The sequence below is a fragment of the Genypterus blacodes genome, unplaced genomic scaffold (assembly GCF_046128005.1).
Source record: "Genypterus blacodes isolate CSIRO-AG114 ecotype Tasmania unplaced genomic scaffold, CSIRO-AGI_Gbla_v1 ptg000064l_1, whole genome shotgun sequence".
NCBI classification, from domain to species: Eukaryota; Metazoa; Chordata; class Actinopteri; order Ophidiiformes; family Ophidiidae; genus Genypterus; species Genypterus blacodes.
The window spans coordinates 2,306,906-2,327,133 of NW_027466876.1; the positions used below are offsets into that span (position 1 = coordinate 2,306,906).

A 20,228-nucleotide genomic window follows, 5' to 3' on the forward strand; every position below is an offset into this window, starting at 1 on the left:
GAGTCCAAGTGTCCTCAGTCACAGCGAAGGAAAGGACCCTCAAAGCCGAGGTCTTTGTCGCAGTTCAGAAGTTATTTTCCCCTCACTAGGTACCTGAGTGCAGTGAGACACAAAACATATTTCAGAAAGCACAATTGGAGACAGCACATCACAAATGGTCCCATTTTGTTACTGTCATTTCACTCAGACCTCAAGTCTAGGCTTTTCTATTACTTTCTGAAAGCAGAAATCAAGGACAGAACAGAACAGAACAGGCATTATTATTAAAAATAATAATGCCTCAATCCCTGTGAAAACAAAAATGTTAAAACGAAATGGGCTGCCTGATCAAATCAAATCTGATTAGGATTGAAAGTACCTTCAACACAAGATCATTTATCAACCTTTACTCTCAGTCGTTGCTGTGAGTCAACCTTAGTTTCTGGGAGTGAAGAATGCATCTAAAGCACGTAATGAATAACCTTTAATTTAATATTACACGACAATACAATCAACTGGATTGATTTGCTGATTTGCGTCGGCTCACTGGAGGTTTTTATACATTATTTTATATTATTTGTCTCTGAAGTGCATTCCCTGCCAGTCATGCAGTCCTTACTTACATGCATCATCATCATCAGTCATTCATAGACGAATTCTAGTGTCTAATGTTTTTACATTTGTCACCGGGGACAACCAGATGTTGATTATTGAGGTTATATTGTAAATCATATGTCACATTTAACAAGTCTGGTTGTGTTTATGTTTGGTTGCACTGATAGTCTGTGTATGCGTGGTGTGAATAGCTTTTTATGCTCTGTTGACTGGTGTGTAAGAGTAAAACGGCAAACTGATGATGATTTGCTGATAAAATGCAACCGTTTTTAGTGGAATATGGACCTGGAGTTGTTGCAGTGGTGGATGTGGACATACTTGATGTCATTTCAGTGTTAGTTTCGTTATCATTCTTCAGTGTGTTGCATAATATGAGTCCAACATCAAACACCGGAGAGGAAAACAGTCTGACTTCCATCACCCTGACATTTCGTCTCTCGAGGGGAAAGATACTGCACAGCATGTTAGCTGTTGATTTGTCCCCCCCCCCCCCCACACTCACAAACACACACACATATTTGTTGTCCTGTCTCTCCCCTGAAATCTCCGATGAAAGCTTGATCTCTTAATGGGGCTTGTGTTGTTCACCCTCCGCCTACACAACACTACAGCACCAGCCGCCGCTTTATGTGTCCTTCCTAAAGAGGTTCACCATGAAAGCAGGGTTGCTGCCCGCTCGCTGCATTATCGCTCCAAGGAACTTCCCTACTGTGGGAGGACGTGTGAGTGGAAGTCGTCCTTCTGCTCGTCTCTGCGTCCTGGGTTCTCTGTGCTCGCAGAAAGCACTGGGTGGGTGTGCAAAGATGGCAAGAGAACTGAAATGGAACTCCCAGATTTTGCCGCCTACATGCCGTCCCTTCATAAAGGCACTAGTTCTTTCTATTCTGGCTCTCTGCCTTCTCCGTGTCAGTGTGATTGTCAAGCTTTTCCATCATCCACTCCGACTCATTTATGGTTCTTGAGAGCCCCGTTGTTGCTGTGCTTTCTTCACGGATTCGACCGGAGCCTAAATCCTCTCGGTGCTTGCAAGCTTTCTGTATTTACGTAGAGCCGGTTCCTTTGAAGCATCGAGCATCAAAGGACGTGGAAATGGGAATTGTTCAGGTAGAATAAGGGGTTCACCAAAGCCGACACAGCCTCTGTTTGAGTACACACTGGTTTGTTAACTACCTGTACGCAATCGAATGAAATGAAATTCGGTAACCCTGCGATAAATTCAGCCCTTGTGGATCTCACTCGTCCCACTGTGGCAGAGAGGTATCGATTCCACTCCCGGCTCATTCATTAGGCGGTACTTAGTGGCGGTGTTGACCTCGACTGATTTGTTCACCCCCATATACGTACATGCACGAGGGGGACAGAATATCACACACACCTGGCTTTTCTTCTTTTTTTGCTGCCTCTCCTCCAATCTCTCAATAGAGTGAAATCAATACACACAGCCGCTACCTGCTGCTTCAAAAGTCAGCCTGCGGTTGAATCCACCTCTCTGACTCAGCCTTAAGAAAACAAAATGAGCATTTTGAAGCTTCTGTAAGGTTTTAAAGGTTGGTTGTTGCATTGGATTAGACCGTGCAGGTGTAGACTTCAAGTATTCCTGCATATTTGTGTATTAATAGCCGCATGTAATAGCAACATCACTTTATTCTCTAGTTTCAGAATTTCAAGTGTTACTTTCGAGGTATGTCTAGATTTGTTAAAGACTGTTAACAACCATCAATGATTCTCCAAGCATGTGCACTTCAGTGGCTGCTTGATTAAATACGCATTTCAATCCAATCCGCGTGCGTGTGAGAGAGATTGCGTTTGACAGCACATTGGAAACACATTTCAGTACAACGCGCTTGTATTTGGGCTAATGTTGGACATGAATGCGGGGGTCAGTGGCAGCTTTCACAATGCCACACTCTGTCTCGCTCTAGCCCAGTGCTGAGATGTGGAACGTGGTTTTCCAGGCTTTTATTAGATACAAATGTGGTCACTTAAAAGCTTTCCTGTGATGGAGGTCTTCCTTGTTTGTGTCCATGCAGCATCAGGACAGATGACGACGACGATGATGATGACGATCTTTGATCTCCTGCATAGCTAATGTGCCTGGCCTAATCTCGGCTCTGATGATTGTTGATAGCGGTATCTCCTGAAGATTTTCCCTCTTCTCGCCTGGCGTCGCTGAGTGAAATGTCACAGCTGGATGAGTGCCTTGATTGGAAGTGTTGTTGATTTAAAATGTAATTAGTTACTTTACCTGAGTATAATTCAGTCAGTCGACGATGTAAACTAAGTGTTGACAGGCTTGTCTGGGTCTGATGTTGTTGTTCCACTCCTCAGTAGCTCTCTGCAGTGCTCAGATGCATGGCTCTCTGTTTGAGATGCTCTTGATGGGTCGGTGTGATACCTAATCTCCACTGTAGTGCACTAATGCATTAGCTCTCTACAGTATTGACCGGGGCCATTTCCTGCCCGGCTAAACTATATTTACTGCTTGCGTGGACATATAGCAAAGATCAGTTGTCAACTTCATAACAATATCTTGAAAAAGGGGATTTTTCTTTTCATTTTCTCTAAGACTTTGGTGAATAATGAGTTAAGTATTTCATATTCTTGAAACAGTACGAGACTATTTAGTGGATTTCTCTTTGAGTCTTTGACCGGCACGCCATCCTCATATTCTTGAATTATATTAAATAAACTAATAAAACACTGTCTCTATTTCGCTGCAAGTTTTTACAAGCAGTCGAGATCAAAAGTTTAAAAACAAAACAAAAAACGAGATTAGTGATCATATAATTCACTCACGTAGGATCTTTATTAATCTTGTCTTCATCTCGTTCACACCAGCGTTTCCCTCGCAATCTCTGTCAAATATCTCATGAATATAGATGTTAATAGCTGTGCACATTCCAAATAGGATTTATTTAAGAACAACAAGTTTATATTTATTACCCATTTTTCCCACGATCAAACAAAAATGGGCCGCTTTGTTGTTTTGTCTTTCCCAGGCTGCCTTCGCTCCTCCGTTACTTCGAACTGTGGCCGTGTTGACCCTCGCCAGAGCTCATTGCTTTTTGCATCCATCCACGTTTTAGCCAAATGTCACCAAAGCCCATCATAAATTTCGAAAAATCCAAACAAAGTCAACTGCATTGCTTGTTTTTATTTTGTGAGAGTTGCATTATCTGTGTGGTTGCGTCTCATTTGTGCAACGGCAAGCTCTGTTCTTTTCATACACCAATTGAAGGATGTGTTCTTTTCTCTCCTTGTGTTTGCACTTATCACGGGAGGGCCGCTCGGTCTAACCTCGCCTGGCAGCGTGACATTGTGTGTCCTCCGTCTAAGCACGTGAAAGCTCCCACCGCTGCTTTTGTTACCTCACATTGTCTTCAAAACGGCCAGTATTGAAAGACTTTGTTTCATGTTCAGAATGAATCCTCACCAAACTGACATACTAGTGGAGAGATCCAATGAGATCCAAGAGATCCGATGTAGGAGAAAGTTTGCACAGCTGTGTTGCGGTTATTGTTAATGGAAGAGATGACATCCACTCTCTTCAGTCGTCTGCAACTTAATGATCGGCGCTATTCTTATCTTAAGCCCGGTCTGTCCAGTCTCAGACATTGATCTCTCAGCCAAGCATTATCAATCAGAAAGAAACGTCCACGTCTAGACAGATGAAGTTAATGAAAACAACGCATCATACCTGTGCCTCCAACTCAAGCAGGAGTTGTTGATCTTCCTGCTGTATTGAAACTCGATAGTTCTCTGATGAGCAGGGGGTCAGGTATTTTTGATGCTCTCTCACTGACTTTATATATCAGTTTGTATTTTCCCATGCTGCCAGCCCCCCCCCCCCCATTGTCTCATGAATCTGTTTTGCTTGGTTAAAACTGCTCCCCGTCTTTTTTATTTTCCAGCTCCTGGAAGGCAGCTTCACCTCCCAGGTCAGCCATGAAGTCGACGGGCTTATCTTCCAGCCGTGCGGGGTAAGCCTCCCTCTGCAACAGTCTGTCATGTTTAAAGCCAAGCCCCTGTCCCCAAAGGTTTACAGTCAGGCATAGGTTGTGTTTTTGTTTTTCTTTGCTCTGTAGAAATCAGACAGCTTGTCACTACCACCCACAGTTTGTCATGCACCATTGTCAGTCTTGTCCTTTTGTTGTTGTAAAGGAAACGGCACTCCTGCAAGGATTCACATAATCACAGAGCTCTGCGTAAGAGGCTGCATACTAACACACACGGCCCATACATATGGAACATGTGTTCACAGGCTCGTGGCCTTGGTTAGAATACTGAGTTACCGTGTTAAAACATTTACATACCACTGCTGACTGCTTTCTGACAAAACATCGGTGACTAAACTAGGAGCTACTTTACCCTGAACTATCCTAAGTAGTAACTATTTTGCTCTTTCAATGCATTTCCTTGCTTTAAGAATGTGAAGCTTATGGTAATTAAGAGTAAGTGACAGTGACGCTGTGACAGTTCCACTCCGCAAACTTGCTTACTAACGATGTTGCAAGCACAGTTGAGCTACGCATACATTGCTCGGCAAACATTTGAAGTATTTTGAGATACGGAAGAAAACTGCGGGTAGCTTGAGTGCCTGCTGGCGTTATGATGCTTGACAATGCTACACACACACACACACACACACACACACAACACGCTGTTTTTAGTTTTGTTTTTTTTCCAGATCTTAAAGATTATATTTTTCCTCTCTCCTTCCGTGCCTGTAGCTGATTCTGCAGCTTCAGTCTGTTATTTACTCAGTTTGGTGACGCATCTCCCTAACTTGATTTACTTGCTGCTTGTCTTTGAAAAGATAATGATTATGTTCCCTCATGTCTTTGAGGGGACAACATTAATGCTCTACACAGGAAGTTAATTGCTCATCGTTACAATTTAGCATCAGGGGTATTTGTGCCTCTGAGCCTGGGGGATGATTGGACATTTCCAGCCCAGCCGCGCACAAGAGCAGCTGATTGTGCCGATCGCTACGACTTCAAGCAGACAGAGGGATTCATGTGTTCCAATTGTATCTGGCTGAAGTAAAAATCTTACGAATATGCTGGATAGAGACGGCCTAATGGGAGAATGTTTGCAATGTGTTGTTCACTTGGGATTTGCTGCTCGCTAGATTTCATATTTCTACATTAAGGATTGGATCCACACTGAATACCAGAGGGCATCAGACTGCTGAAGCATGTTGAAGCACTTGAAGCTTGTACTGTATCTGGCTACAGTCCGATGTCTCAAGTCTTGTATTTTGCCTTTGACCTCACTTGCTTTAACACCTGCATTGATATCAATGCTTTTCTAAATGTCAAGGTTTCAACACGACACTTAGAAAAGCATGTGGTTATTTTGATAAACCCTTGATCAAGCGTGTTGCTGCTTTTCTATATATGGACACAAGTTGCCAGGCTCTTTATAGTGGTAGGTAAGACATATCAAACAGTAACTTAGCCTCGGTTAATGCGTGCCCTTAAAACAATAGAGTGTAATTCTCACGTCCTCTGCCTTTTGTTTTGCTGCTAAACCTTTTTTCTATTTTCACTCTCCTTGTGATTTGTGAAGTAATTATTGTAGTAGGCGTAACTGTGGCTGTGGCCATCAGGTAGTGACAGCTCTCAGGAGAGCTGGCAGTGAGAGCTGGCAGAGGCAGGTTTGCACAGCTGCAGTCTCCCTCCGCCACATCCTGAGCGGAAAAAGGTCCACCTCTCCAACCAGACGTCTACCCGAGGCAACTTCATTTTCCTCATCAATATCACAATATGAATGTCTTATTGCCGAAGGTGCCCAGTGCTTTCTGTCGTCTCTCAGTATTATGGATCATCGATGTTGGATTTTCCCTGTCTTGAAACGCGGCCGGGTGTAAATGCATTTCCCTTCAGCAAACCACATATTTGTGAGATTCTATTCAGAGATTTTGTTTCGGATTCAATTTGCTTATTTCCACTGTTGACGTCTAATTTCCAGGGCTATGGGGGGAAATGTAATCTCTACGTCGAGGTGAAGAGAAGTGATTTACATAACACCGCAGCAGGATCAATGGATCATTTTTAACTTCACATTATGCGAGAGGCGCTGGAAGGAATGACACAGAAATGAAACAAAGAATATTTTCAGGAGTCTGTATTTGAATTTACATTTTCTGCACAATCCCTAAGCAGAAGACGGTGTTAGAGTGCTGTTTTAGGCACCGGTAGCTTGTTTGAATGCAGACAGCCACAGATGTAGGCTCGGTTTGTGTATCTTAAGTCATTTTGATGGATCAACATCTCATGTATAACGGCAGTGCACAATACAGCGTTCCCCTCTGGATGTCAGGATGCACTATACGTGTCTGGAGGACTGAGCATCTGCAGCGGAGGAAATTGCAGTAACACCATCCACATCCTGCTCACAGATTACATATAAATAGTCACACGGTGTCTATGAGATATTTTTGCCGGGCCTTGAAACGATTGCTTTCTTATCACGCATGAACAGCATCAGCCCCGTGTAGAGACGAGCCGTCAATATGAAGACACGCTGCATGGATAGCCTGTCATGCCCGTGTGTCTCAATTGTCGATAGGTGTTACTGCGTGTCACTTTATACCTTTAATAGTACACCTGTCAGGCTTTTAATGCTGATGTTTTTCAGGCCAAACGACAAATTCTCCAAAGCCGTTTGGCCTCAGGCGGAGCTGCTTCAGTGGAGTCACATTCACGGGAAAGTTAGCGTTTTATGTCCAAATAGAAATAAAAATGTAGATCCTTCCATTTTTCCCTGTTATACATTCAAATAGAATAAAGAGATTGGGATCCTTTGCATTCACTGACTTGTCCAAGTACAATAGCAGTGCTTTGTCTTCAGCCGGACAGAAGCGGCCCTCGGGCTGTATAATGCTCAGGTCTTCTCTTAATGCGTTTGCAGACTTAAGACTGATAAATCGGTCGCAGACAGAAGGCAGCGAGGCAGCCAACAACAAAACCAAATACAATTTAAACTAATAATTGAACTAATAAAGAGATGGGATTATATAATAGGCTTTCTGTACTGCCTCAGGTCAGAGCATATATATATATCTAACCGCAATCCTTTAAGGAGTACACAATGTCTGGATCTAACAGGCTCAGCGTCCACTAAAAGACAATGATCCTGCATCTCCAGACATGATGACAGCAAAATGGAAAACGCACAACATAACTCCACACACATTGCTGGTAGGAAGGAATTGTATTTGTTGTTTGTAGTCTTGCAGCTCTCTATGAAATCCGTCTGCCTGTGTGAATGTTTGTGATGTCATCGTAGAACTACTTAGTTTTCGAACCTGCGATAGCCACAACACACAGTTATCTTAGACATTTTGACCTTATGGCCAGATAGTTGCAGAGGGACAAATATTCACCACATTCATGTTTTTATCCATAATATATGATGCATATATCACCTGTGTCAGGATGGCGTCCTGCTGTGAGCGTGCTTATTACTTTCGGCAGTAACTGAATTAGTAATGGGCCTGTGCCTGAGCGAGGAGAGAAACGACCGCTCTGCACCCTGTATCAAAATCTGGTTGACCTCAGGCTGGCCTCCTCTGCCTAGTGATCCCAGTTGCCTGATTGGAATTTGTAGACGTTTCCTCAGATATATTGACTTCTGACTAAATCAGTTTCAATATTTTATCGAAGGAAGCATTTGGCATGACAGTGAGCACACAGTTTGGGTTTCTTATGCAGAGAGAAGGGGGGAAATGTAAGAGAAGGAAAGAAATGTTGTATGATGATGTATGAGGAGACGACTATCAAATATAACTAACATGCGTATAAAGCCAGCGTCCTGGGATCAGGCCTGGTTAAGGGACGCTTAAGGCTGTTAATGCTTTAAGTGTCCATGTGCACAACGCCGGGAACACTGGCTGACATTCATTCCCTTTAATGGGGATAATAGTCATAGGCCTTGGAAGGACATACTGACAGGTTGCTACAGAGATCCTCCTCTGCCCTTTGTTCAGTGCTAAATGTTGCTAATAAGGCAACATTATGCAGGAACATTCTCAAGATCATGATTCCACACTGATTGTTGCAATTACTGCCAATCTGTGGCTGGCTACCAGCTCGGAGCAGATCTTTTTAAACAGAACTTTTCTGCAGCCCTTGTTAGACACAACAGCGTCCAACGGAACCTAGAGTGGGAAGAGGGTTTGATGTCGATTGCGCCGCAAAGCCCCAATAGCCGACCTCCACCGAATACACCCAGATCCTCCAACCCCTTTCCCCCACGCCATGTCCGCCCGACTCCACAGCTCACACTTGTCCACACTCCTTTCTTGCTCGTATCTGCTCCTCCATATATTCAGAAATAGCTTCTCCTTCAACTCAAGTACAGGAATAGCATAGGCTGGTCTGTGCATAGCTGATCAAACAATAGGCAGCGCTGTTGGAAATGATTTGAATATCATTGTGATGTCTCTCTATATGGCACACACACACACACACACACACACACACACACACACACACACACACACACACACACACAAACCCTTGACATTTAGTGTGTATGTATGTATGTAGCAGTCTGTGTGCAGATATCAAGCCTCTGCCTCTCATGATACACCAACAATAAGCTGTATACAGTCAACATGTCCACACACTGCGATGTTCAATTATTCTCCACTCATGCTTTTTTAATGTCTCTATCTAACCGACACACACAGACGGCTCTCCAGTCAGTCGGTTTGGAATTGGACATGGATCAGTGCGTGCAAACTTGATCCACCAAATCCCTAAATGAAAGAAAGAACATAGAGATCTATATATGTCACATATATGTAAATAGGAGCTGATATGTGTTTGCCTCCCCGTGGAGCAGCAGCTTGATGATTCTACATGTGGTAGCACCATCAGGCAAAACAAATTGGTTTTCCTCCTCAAAATTAAATGTGATAATTGCTTTAATTGACCTGAAGTCATTGAGCATTAAACAGCCAAGATGTTCCAAGCTTTAATGTCTGTAAACCAAAACAAAAGGGCTACAGCAGGGTTTTAGGCCGTACACAAGATGGCACACCGACCCAATCAAGAGCTGATGTTGTGCTTTGATCAAGCCGCGTCCTCTACGGTTTGGTTAGACGCCGCTTCAAGCTTAGAAATCTGATCCGTCTCCAGCACAGGCACACGAGTAAGACACCGGCAGCTTTTATTCCCAGGAGTTTGATGCAAAAAACAGCAGCAGAGAAATGAACTAAAAATGTAATCGACGACTGAACGGGCAACCATTAATGACTGCATGGATCAATAACGCCGCCTCGTTGTGACATTGTCTTCCAAGAGTCATTTTACGTGCCGATCAATACAAACAACCCGCGCGATGATAATCTTTTATTGTGTTAGTGAGATTAGGGCTGATGGCAGAGTTAATCTGGCCCGGGTCCTGCCACTGTGAATGTAAACACTCAAAGCTCCATTAGCATCAGTGTGGTTGCGGCCACTGCGGCGGTCTGCAGCCAGTAGGTGTGTGTGTGTGTTATCTCCACCAACACATGGCGTCCTTGGAATACGTTCCCTTTGTGTAGGGGCGAGTCAGAGAAAGATGGAGAATATGAAGGGAAGTGTTGCCACAGATGGCAGCGTTGCTTATAGGGAGAGAACTCCAGATGGTGATCTTTGTGCAAAATGTGGAAAAAGGGGAGTCTTTGTACCCTCCTCACTTTTTTGTCTCTGATCATTGTACCGCCTCACTAAAGAGAAACACATTTTGTGCATAAGGTGTGATTCAATTTGCAACCTCCTCTCAGTCTTTTGAATCATTTTGATGAAGAGGAGGTGAGGCAGATGTGTGAGCTCGGCAGGGTTATATCTTTTGTTTTGTAGGGCATTTTATGTGGCCCGTAAATCATTACAATCACTTTAGATTGTCTTTGGTATCTGTTCGTGTGTGTGTGTGTGTGATATACTGTATCTGTAGACCATTTACCTCAAGATTTATACCTTAGGTCTCCCCTATTTCACAAACCTGTTTATCCATATATATGTAGATATATATGTGTCTTTTGTACCGCTGCATCAATTATGCGTTCACACAACCCTTAACACACACACACACACAGACACACACACACACACCACAATGTCAGTCTGGGTGTGGAAGAAAAGGCCCAGTGTGTCTGAGCTCTAACAGAGGGAGCTTTTCTCTGGGGAACAGATTTATTCGCCGCGTCCAGCTTTCTCCTCCGTAATCCTCAGCACACTTAAACAATACGTCCGCCTCGGAGCAAAGATGTTATTGCGACGAGACTAGAAAGCATATCCAGCAAAAAGGGGCTCCTGTTCGCCCCCCGAAGCATGTTGCATGACACGTATCAAGCTCGTCTTGATTATAGAGAGGCTCCGCTGTGTCGTTTGTCACAGTCGATACTCTACGTGTGCGATTCTAGTCGGTGAACCTTTAAATATGACCCAGGCACTTAAGTTATTCATGAAGGATCGTGTTGCAGATATTATTGATGTTTTGGCAAATCATTAACAATCAATCAGTCAGAGAAGAAAACTGCCATCCTGCCGTTTGTCCTTGTTTAATTGAAAACATTTCAGAGAGTCAAAAGGAGGAAGAATAACCTCCCCATAGAAGCGGCGGCAAGGGGAATTGTATACGTTTTATTCCTCATTTAAATTTGAAGATTTTACCGTTGCAATTCACATTATGGTTGCTCAGCCTATTCATTTTCTTCAAGATTGGCATCCAGACCTCTTCAGTGATTGGCACCCCACTTGAGGAGATAATTAGCTTATAGCTGAATGCTGTAGTGAAGAACGATCCAATAATAAAATCAGAAAAGGCATCATTCTGGATACATTGGTGTCTCACTGTTCCTGGTCAAAGGATTACAGAGATCCACTGTACAGTTAGACACAAAGAACTGTTTCAGGAATGCACAGATTTAATGTATTTAAGTCTTAAATCTGTATAAATGTATCCCTGTATCTATCCTTTTGCTGGAGGATCTTTGATTTCAGAAGTATTTGTTGTTTTTCTCCCTATGTTTCAAAGCGAAAATGGGAAAGTGTGGGACTCTTGTTTTCTTGGGGAAAATGGATTATGATGTAGCTCTGGGACGTGGCTATATCCGAACATAACTCAGTTAAATGTCTGATCTTCAGCTGCTCGGTGGCTTGTCACTTGTCGTCTTCATCGTTCCCCTCCCTCAACTCGACTATCTCGTCTCCCTTCCCGTCCGCCCAATTATTTTTGTCGCCCGTAATAACATCCAAGAAGCACTACGCTTCTGTCCTCTCCTTCCACTCGCAAAGGCCAGATGCCAAATATAGTTCCTTTCTCGGGCCGTTAGTTTTAAGGTGAGAGAAGTATTGTAATGTTTATTAAAGATTCGAGGGCTGCGAGGGAGGGTTCCTTTAGGAGCCGGGCTACTCGGGAGAGTTTAAAGGGTTTGACGTGAACAGCAATTGAAAAGCCCTGAAATCATTGTCTGTCTCAGGCTATGATTATTCGGGGACGCTCCTTACACCTCAATGGCCACTTAGAGCGGAAGCAGAGGCGACAAATCACCGTGTTCGATCAGCTTCCCCTTGAAAGTTTCCGCCGTTTTTTCTCGCTGCTGCCAAAGTCACTTAACAAAGTTCACTGCTGTTCCCGCAGGACGTACACAACCTGAAGTTTGGAGCCTGTGCAGGATGTGCATGGCAGCCATCATCCGCTTGAGTACGCGTCATTAGCGCCAAGTCTAATCCCGGCCTAAGTGCGAAGCCTCTTAAACCTGAAGCCTCGCCGCAGTAATGTTCATTATCTTTAAATAGGTACATTAAGAACAAGTGGCACTGATTTACAATGAGTTGAATGTTATATCCATTGTAAAATGTTACTTTAGTCCTTTTTGTTCTTTGGTAGTTTACCTTTTCCTCCGTCTGTCCACACAGTCACAGCTTCTTCTGCATGTTTAGCCTGAAAATCAGTGTTCAATCTGCATGCACTGGGAGGTCATTACATTGAAATGAATTTGTTAGACGAGAGGTGTGCGTCTGAATGCAGGGTCGGAATTGAAAGGTCTGTTCTGCACTCCAATAATAAAGCTCTTGTTTTCTGTGTGCCGTCACTTATTGACAAGGTTAACAATAATAATGAAAGCGAGATTGCGGCCCAGCGGCACATTTTCATTTAGGATTGAATTCGAAGGTCTATTTAGTTTATCTGGAGTCTGATTGGGTTTTCAGTGGCTTGTTGCTAGGGGCGTTCAGGCTGGAATATAGAAACGGCTCTTCCCTCTGGTTGGACATGTGGCTCATATGCGGTGTTGGCAGAACAGTTCTGATATAGATTCTCAGAATAGTGAATGGTCATAAACATTTACAGACATTGCCAAATGTGGAACACCTAGCAGATTATTTAAAAAAAGAATGCCTCCAATCCTTTATTAGGTTCAATTGGAGTTTGCCAAAATCCATGTGGACAAGGCACACACTCCTGTGAGAAAGCAAATGAGAAAATAAGTGGTTTCTGTCACTTGCACCACGTTTGTGTTCGCACAAAACAAGCAAAGCTTTCAAAGAAAAGAACAGCATCCCCGCTGTGAAGCACGGAGGAGGCCCGCGGATCTTTTGGGGCTGCTTTGCTTCGCCGCCTCTGGCGCCGGCTTCCTTCAATCTGTTAGAGACGTGATGAAATCTGAAGACGCTAAATGCATTTTTTAAACAAAATCTAATTCCCGGTGTCAGAACGCTGAGATGATAACGGTGCAAAGTGTCCCGACAAATTCACCAAGAATGCAACATTTGACCTTTTATCAAGTGGCCTGCTGTGAGCTCGTTGATGGTTTGTGCAATAAGTTTCAGCTCATTTCTCAAGTCGTTTTGGGCAATCAGACCGGACCAGATCACTCGCTCCATCTTCATATTTCACCTCACTTAAGATCCACTTAACAGTCGACTGTTCTGATGGCTGTATAATGCAGCGGGCCCTATTGTTGTATTGAACAGTGATTTCTTTTCCACACCCACGGCTCCAGGGGAAAGATGTCCTCAGAGGAGCGTCTTCAAAGGAGACGTGCCCTCTCTAGCTGATTCTTGTAAATAGCCTTTGTGCAGAGAGCCGGTTTCAAAGGAGCACGAAGGCCTCCGCCTACACAGGATCATGGACAAAGTAGAAGGACACAGCACACTTGTGTTCACGTTAAACCAAAGAGCCGCCTCCCTTCACAATGCCAGCTGATTGTTGAATTACTATAAGTCCTTCTCCACTTAATATTTAAAAAAGACTTCAGAGTGATGTTTCTATAGCACATTAACATCTCAGGAATGTTCTCAAATCAAACATCCCAGGTGATTGTTTATTCTCAGCAGTGTGAGGGCAGCTGGTTTAAAGTGCAGAGCAGGTTTCGCCTGTACACATTGGGAGCAACTGTGAGATTCTATTGCAGTTTCAGACAGCAGGGAACTGTGCCCGAAGTGTGCGAGGGAACGTTTCTTGACAAGAAATCGATTGGAACTTCTTAAAGCCCCGCCACCTTGCCTGGGCTGAGTGGGTTGAACCAGGAGCCCCACATTTGGGCGAGTGCCGTGTGACACACAGCGCAGGTTCTCCCGAGGAATCCTGTCGACTTTTTCCACACGTTTCCTCCGAGTCGACTTCTGTTACCGGGCAACCTGACAGTGACAGAATCCGTTCATCTGTTCCCCGCCTCCACCCTCCGTGCCTTTACATTCCTCATGTTCCACTGCGTCCTCCTAAATGTCACGCGTGCATTAATAGTCGGAGGCGATGGAGAAACGCGTGTTTAGTCTGTTGCATAGTGCGGCACTGTGACATGTTAGCAGAGCGGGAAATGGAATCATGTTGACTTATTGTGCCTGCAATTCCATTTCCACGCCTGTTATTATTCCAACCATGCAATTTCCTCCTTATAATCCTGTCATTTCAGTCGTTGAGCACTAATTCTTTGATCATCCTTTTTTGGCCAAGAACTTATTTACATTTTGAGAACAAAAGGAGTTTGATTTATAATCCAAGATGGATCCAGTGTTTGTTTTGTTTTTGCTCACTGCTCTACAGATTCCGTCAGATTACAACAACGGAGAAGAATGGAGCCTAATTTATTGAAGTGTTTTCGTCTCATTAAATGCGGGTGGCCGCTGCGTTAAAGTTCTTTACAGCTTCGCAAATCACTCCGTCATTAAGACAGCCGTATTATGCGGCAACAAAAGGATCTATCCACTCACGGGCGGAAGCCACACACAAACCGTGTTTTAATGAAAAGCCGCATGATTGGGGCTTCATCGCAAACCAAAGTGTCCACGTTGTGAATCATTTGTTTTTGTCTCCGCAGAGGTACAAGCCCGGGAGGAACGACGACATCCTCAAGTGGAAGCCGCCCAGCCTGAACTCGGTGGACTTCCGCCTCAAGATCACCAAAGTCGGAGGAGAAGGGTAAGCCAGTGTTGCCAGGGAAACGCTCTGCCTGATGATTCTAATAGCACCTATCATTTTGTGACACACACTCGGAGCCCTTCCAGACATCACCGCACACACACACACAGTTGCCGTGTCGGTGTGTCATGCTCTTTGAAGAAACACGGAATTTCTGTTTGTTTGGGGAAAAAAAAAATCCCATCTTCTTCTCCCACTGTTCTTTTCTGCCTTGGGGTCCAATTCAGGCAAACAGCGGCACGGCAAAAATTCAATACTTTCATTATCATTTCCTACGTGCGCCCTGTCTCTCCAGCCAGAAAATGTTATCTGCCAGATGTTCCTATACTGTACATGCATGGAGAGAAAGATCCCATTTTGCCTAAGATGCTTATAAATTATTTAGATCCTCTGGTTCTCTTTGGTTTTTTGTTCTCCTGGTTTTTTGTATCAGAGAAGACAGAGATTAGAGAAGACAGTTCCCTGCATGTAATAAGAGCTTTGGAGTTCTATACCTTTCTGATTTTGAATGGTGAGCCAGCTGCAATTACAGCTTATCCATTATTGATTCAGTACATGTTCTAGCTGTTTACTAAAAAGACAAATCACAATTACTGTTATTATTTCTGCCGGCACACTAAACGTCCCTGCTGCATTTCTGATTCTCCATCATATTCTGAGGGCACTGCCTGCCATTTGAACAAACAGATCCGTGGCGGCGCGCTCACTGAACAAGCTGCCTCTTCCTCCGGGAGCCAGGTCACCTTGGTGACTGCACCAGCACTGTAGCCACCATTAGCAAACAACAGACTGAGAGGCTCGCAGCAGCAGCGAGCAGCGAGCCACTCCAAAGGCAGCCAGCGAGCCAGTCGGGCTTCTGGACTCCTCCCTGCGTGTGTAGGAGAACAGACAATTATTGCTGCCATCTGAGAGTGTTCTCTGAAAGACAATGTGGCTGGCAGAGGAGCACTCATCAGACCTCAGTGGTGGTGTAGGTTTTCAAATCTCTCCTCCTAACTTCCTGAGAGACGGAGAGAAATGGACAGACTTAGGAGGTAATGACTGTTTATGCCTCAGCCCACGCAGTCGGTCCTTGAGCAAGTCCTTGTGCACCGCGAGAGGCACAAAGCCTTGCAAGTATTCTTACATTCTAAGAGAGCAAACACACACACACACAAGCAGACAGCGATTATTGGGAGGTAGGAAGATTGAGTGGGAAAAGAATGGAAGGATGAAACCAGAGAGAGCACAATAATGCCACCCTCAAGTATTGAGCCAGCATTCCGTGTAAGGGGGTGATGCAGAGGATAATAGTTACATCATCATTAAGCGTGTCGTGATTCTGAAGGCGCACAAAAGCATCTGGAGAATAGTGATGGCTGACTGATTGGATTGGCTCCGGAGGCGTCACCGCGCTCCTTGTTGCTAAGCATGGACTCGGCGTGTTCTGTGGAATGAAGTATCATCGCAGCGTCTTGCTTCCCCATGTCGATGAAAGGATCCAGGCACACACACACACACACACACACACACACACACACACACACACACACACACCAGTCTGGACTCCTCCCTAGAAGGATCTGAGTCATATTAAAATAAGCAGCCGACCTGTACTCTACTATATATTCCTCTGTTCCGTTTCCCATGCAGAGATCATTTCACTCAGAGACAAACAAGCTGCAGACACAAACTCAGTCCTCTCAATCACCGGCTCCACAAGCTGCTTAAACCAGGTTTGGGGGGGTTGAAAGCCTTTTAGCGCCATTGTAGCCTAATTCAACACAAATGGATCGACAATACCGGAGAGCCCTTATAGCGTTTCAGCTGTTTGTACAAGCTGAAAGACTCTGCAGAAGCCCACTCCCTCCCTTCCCCTTCCTCCCATGAATGGATGGCTCCGTATGAACACACAGCTTTGCCCGTTGGCACCCCCGGTCACCAGGCTGTCTCTCCGCTCGGCATCTCATGTCAGACAATCGCAGGGAAATGTGTCGCCCGGAGCTCCCGCGTACATCGTTTGCAAATTTGAAGGCCGTAACCGTTTCCAGTGCTTCACGTGCTCGGAACGGTTCGTTACCGTTCATCTGAAGAACGCCATAATGGCTAGCGATCACACCAAAGTGGGCTCAGAGTCGTCTCTTTGTCTTTTAGTTTGTAAGAGTGAGAATCTCTTATTGCACACGAGCATCAACTTAGTGTGAAGAGCCAGAGTGTATTCATTAGCCTGTACAGTACTGGAGTGCTTCTTTCACCGTATCAAACTCCTTCCGTTTCCTCCTCTGGTCAACGCTTTATTACATTTCTGAAGTCTGCATCTGTGTGTCACACCGAGTAAGGAGACATGGAGTCGCCCAGTAAACACAGCATCAATTACCAGTCTTGTTTATTAACAGAGGCGCTGACTGAAATGGACTCTGCACTGTGAACTCTTGGCACCACTCTTCAGTTCGCTGCATCACTGCACGGCTATTTGACTCTTTAAATGTCTACTGCTGCTTCCTTCCGCTATCATTAAACAGGAGGGGGTAGGGGGACGGAAGGACGAATGGACGGGTGGACCCTCTCTGATTTTAGCTCCCCGCAGGCTATGAGTGTATTGTCTCTCGGCGAATGACGGAAGGGACATAGCTGCATATCCTGTGTGGTTTAGCCGTCAGTTTGGCTCGGCGGCCCCCCCTCTTATTTCCGTGCTAAGAATGGCTCCTACAGCTGAAGCCACAAGAAACAAGTTCACTCCTTCCAGTGGAGAAACGGGCGAGCTGCGCTAAGAGACAGAAGGGGCTCGGCAAGGTGTCATCTCACATACGCGCCTTTCTGTTACTCTGCTGATAATGTAGTAATGTCACTGTACCGCCCGCGCCGCATACAGTACGTACTCGCCACGGCTCGTGTTAAGATTTGGTCCCGCTCTGAGAGTGTTAACCGTACATCTCTGTCTCTGCAGGCTGATCCCGCAGACGGTCGGTCTGCTCTACGTCGGCAGCTACGACAGGCCCTTCGCACAGATGAAGGTAAGGCGCCAAACCCCCCCCCCCCCCCCCCCCCCACGTAACGTAAAGATATGCAGATTGCCGATTGGTATTATACATGACTGACAGGTAGTTTTGTCTAAATGTATCATATTTAAAGTCCACACTTGGCTTTATGGCATCACACTCAACCTGTCCTAATATTATCATTGGTAACGCTTCCCTTTGATCTCATAATGTTTAATTTGAACCCATGTTGCACACGCTGTTGAATAGGGACCGTGGGATCACACACACACACACACATGCATACACGTAGATGTAAGTGCTTCCATTTCCCCCCCCCCGGCTCTTCTCTGCTCCTTTACATAATTCCCAGATGTCACTTCCCCATCTGTAGGAAATCACAAAAGCCAATTAGTGTGTAACCGGGGTCCCTACGTGTGCGTGACTGACATCATCATCAGAGCAACGGCGACAACATTGACTCAATAAGAGCTCGGTTCACCTGGCTGTCACGAGCGTCTCATCTGCACCGGAGCATGCTGGGAAGTCACTGTTGTTCGGTGAGCAGGACGACAAATCACGACACGACGCGCTCGGTATTAGTTTTAGGGTTTCTGCTTTGATCGCCCCCAGCCGACCCGTTGTCTGAACTGTTCACTTCTCATACGTGTCGGCCCGCTGATGATCACAGCCACAGAGTTTTAGGAACACTTGCCTCAGGTGATGTCATCCATCAGCACGGTGCGACGTTAACAAGTCTGTTTCCTGCTCCGATTCTGTCCCTCTGTAAGAAGAACCAAGAAGCTTGAAGACAATGTAAACATATAATGATGCGATACTTGCGGTTTTGGCAGACTGAGTACATTTCCCCGATTGATCTCAGCAGTATGGACCGCGATAAATAGTGGCTCCTCGTTTAATAATTCATTGTGACGGTGGACAAAGAACTGCAGACGCCAATTTTCTGTCTGGATCTTCAAAAAAACACCGACCCTTATAGTGATTTCTTACCCTGTAGGCTTTTGCAGGAGGGAATCGCTAAAGTAAATTTAGGGACGTTGCCTTGAGGATTATTTATCGACTCCACCTAAAAAAAGACAGATCAGGCCAAGTGAACGCCCTGTGTCTCGCCAAGGCCAATTGTGCGATTTTAAGTGCCACTCTGTTTCTCCTCTCCTCTCGTCTCTGCTCTTCAGTCATTGTAAATTGGCACAGCCGGCCATTTAAATTGTTTCTTCTTACGGGGGGACGCTGCGCAATTAAGTAGCGACTGTAGCCGATTTAAGCTAGCGGCTAATTTGCGTCCCTTGTCCCCGGGCAGGTAAAGAAACGGCGACCACAAAATAATTAAAACACGACATAAATGTGACAATCCATAAAGTCCAAAGGGTGATTTATCTCTCAGAGCAGAGTTAGTCCAGATCTCCCATGAAATTATAGAGTTTGCTGAAGCCTGTTGAAGGTAATGGCTATTGATTCCCCATTTAGCTTCAGTTCCACTGCCGCATGGAGTCGACTCCCCGTGTTGGAACTACATGTGGCCTGTCAGCGTAGCTCCTTAATCATACGTAATATGACTGGTGCCTGACAGATTTGGTCACCAGAGAGGGTGAGATGAGCTGCAGTCTGTCAGAGTGCAGAGGCTCTGCTGGCGCTGTGAGAGTCCCACACTGAGGAGGGAAATATAAAATATACAACCGTCTCCGTCAGCGACTTCAGTTTGACTTTGCTTCGTGAAATATCCACCCGTGGAGTCGTCTTTCCCCATGTACTGTACATACTTGCTCATCAAGTTGTTCCAGGCAGCTGGACTTGAACGCTTTGCATCACTCGTCCAGCATTTGTTCCAGTTCAGCCATTTTTGCCAAACTGGAACTATCAACACTCTCCTAACGTCACCTGACTGGAGTTGTGAACGACTCTTAAGGGAATAGCCGCTGTTCAAACGCCAAGCACTGATCCGAACTGAAGGAGTGTGAGGCGTCTGCGAGAGCAAACGGCGAGCCCCGGTTTAATAGCAACAAGCGAGGGCGGAACCCTCATCATCCGTGTTTATCCAGGCTTCACTCGTCCTTGAACTGCAATTAAAGCCCTTTAATAATCCTTATCTCTTTTGGATATTTTTCATGGCCCGAGGCGAGTGTCTATCATATGGGCGGCTTATATTAAGAACCACCAATAGTGTCTGAATAATTGATCTTGCAGGCCTTGGAAATAAGAAACCCGAGGGAAATACTGGCTCAGTCTGCCCGCCAGACC

At 45.1% G+C, this 20,228-nt stretch overlaps 1 protein-coding gene across 1 annotated transcript in view; it reads left to right on the forward strand.

The window, feature by feature from the left end:
• Positions 1-20,228, forward strand: part of rngtt (RNA guanylyltransferase and 5'-phosphatase) — a 58,216-nt gene that overhangs the window by 33,369 nt on the left and 4,619 nt on the right. The window contains exons 12-14 of the mRNA XM_076154939.1: positions 4,506-4,574; positions 14,912-15,012; positions 17,939-18,005. Coding sequence (XP_076011054.1) covers positions 4,506-4,574; positions 14,912-15,012; positions 17,939-18,005 — 237 coding nt within the window. The remainder of the gene's footprint in view (positions 1-4,505; positions 4,575-14,911; positions 15,013-17,938; positions 18,006-20,228) is intronic.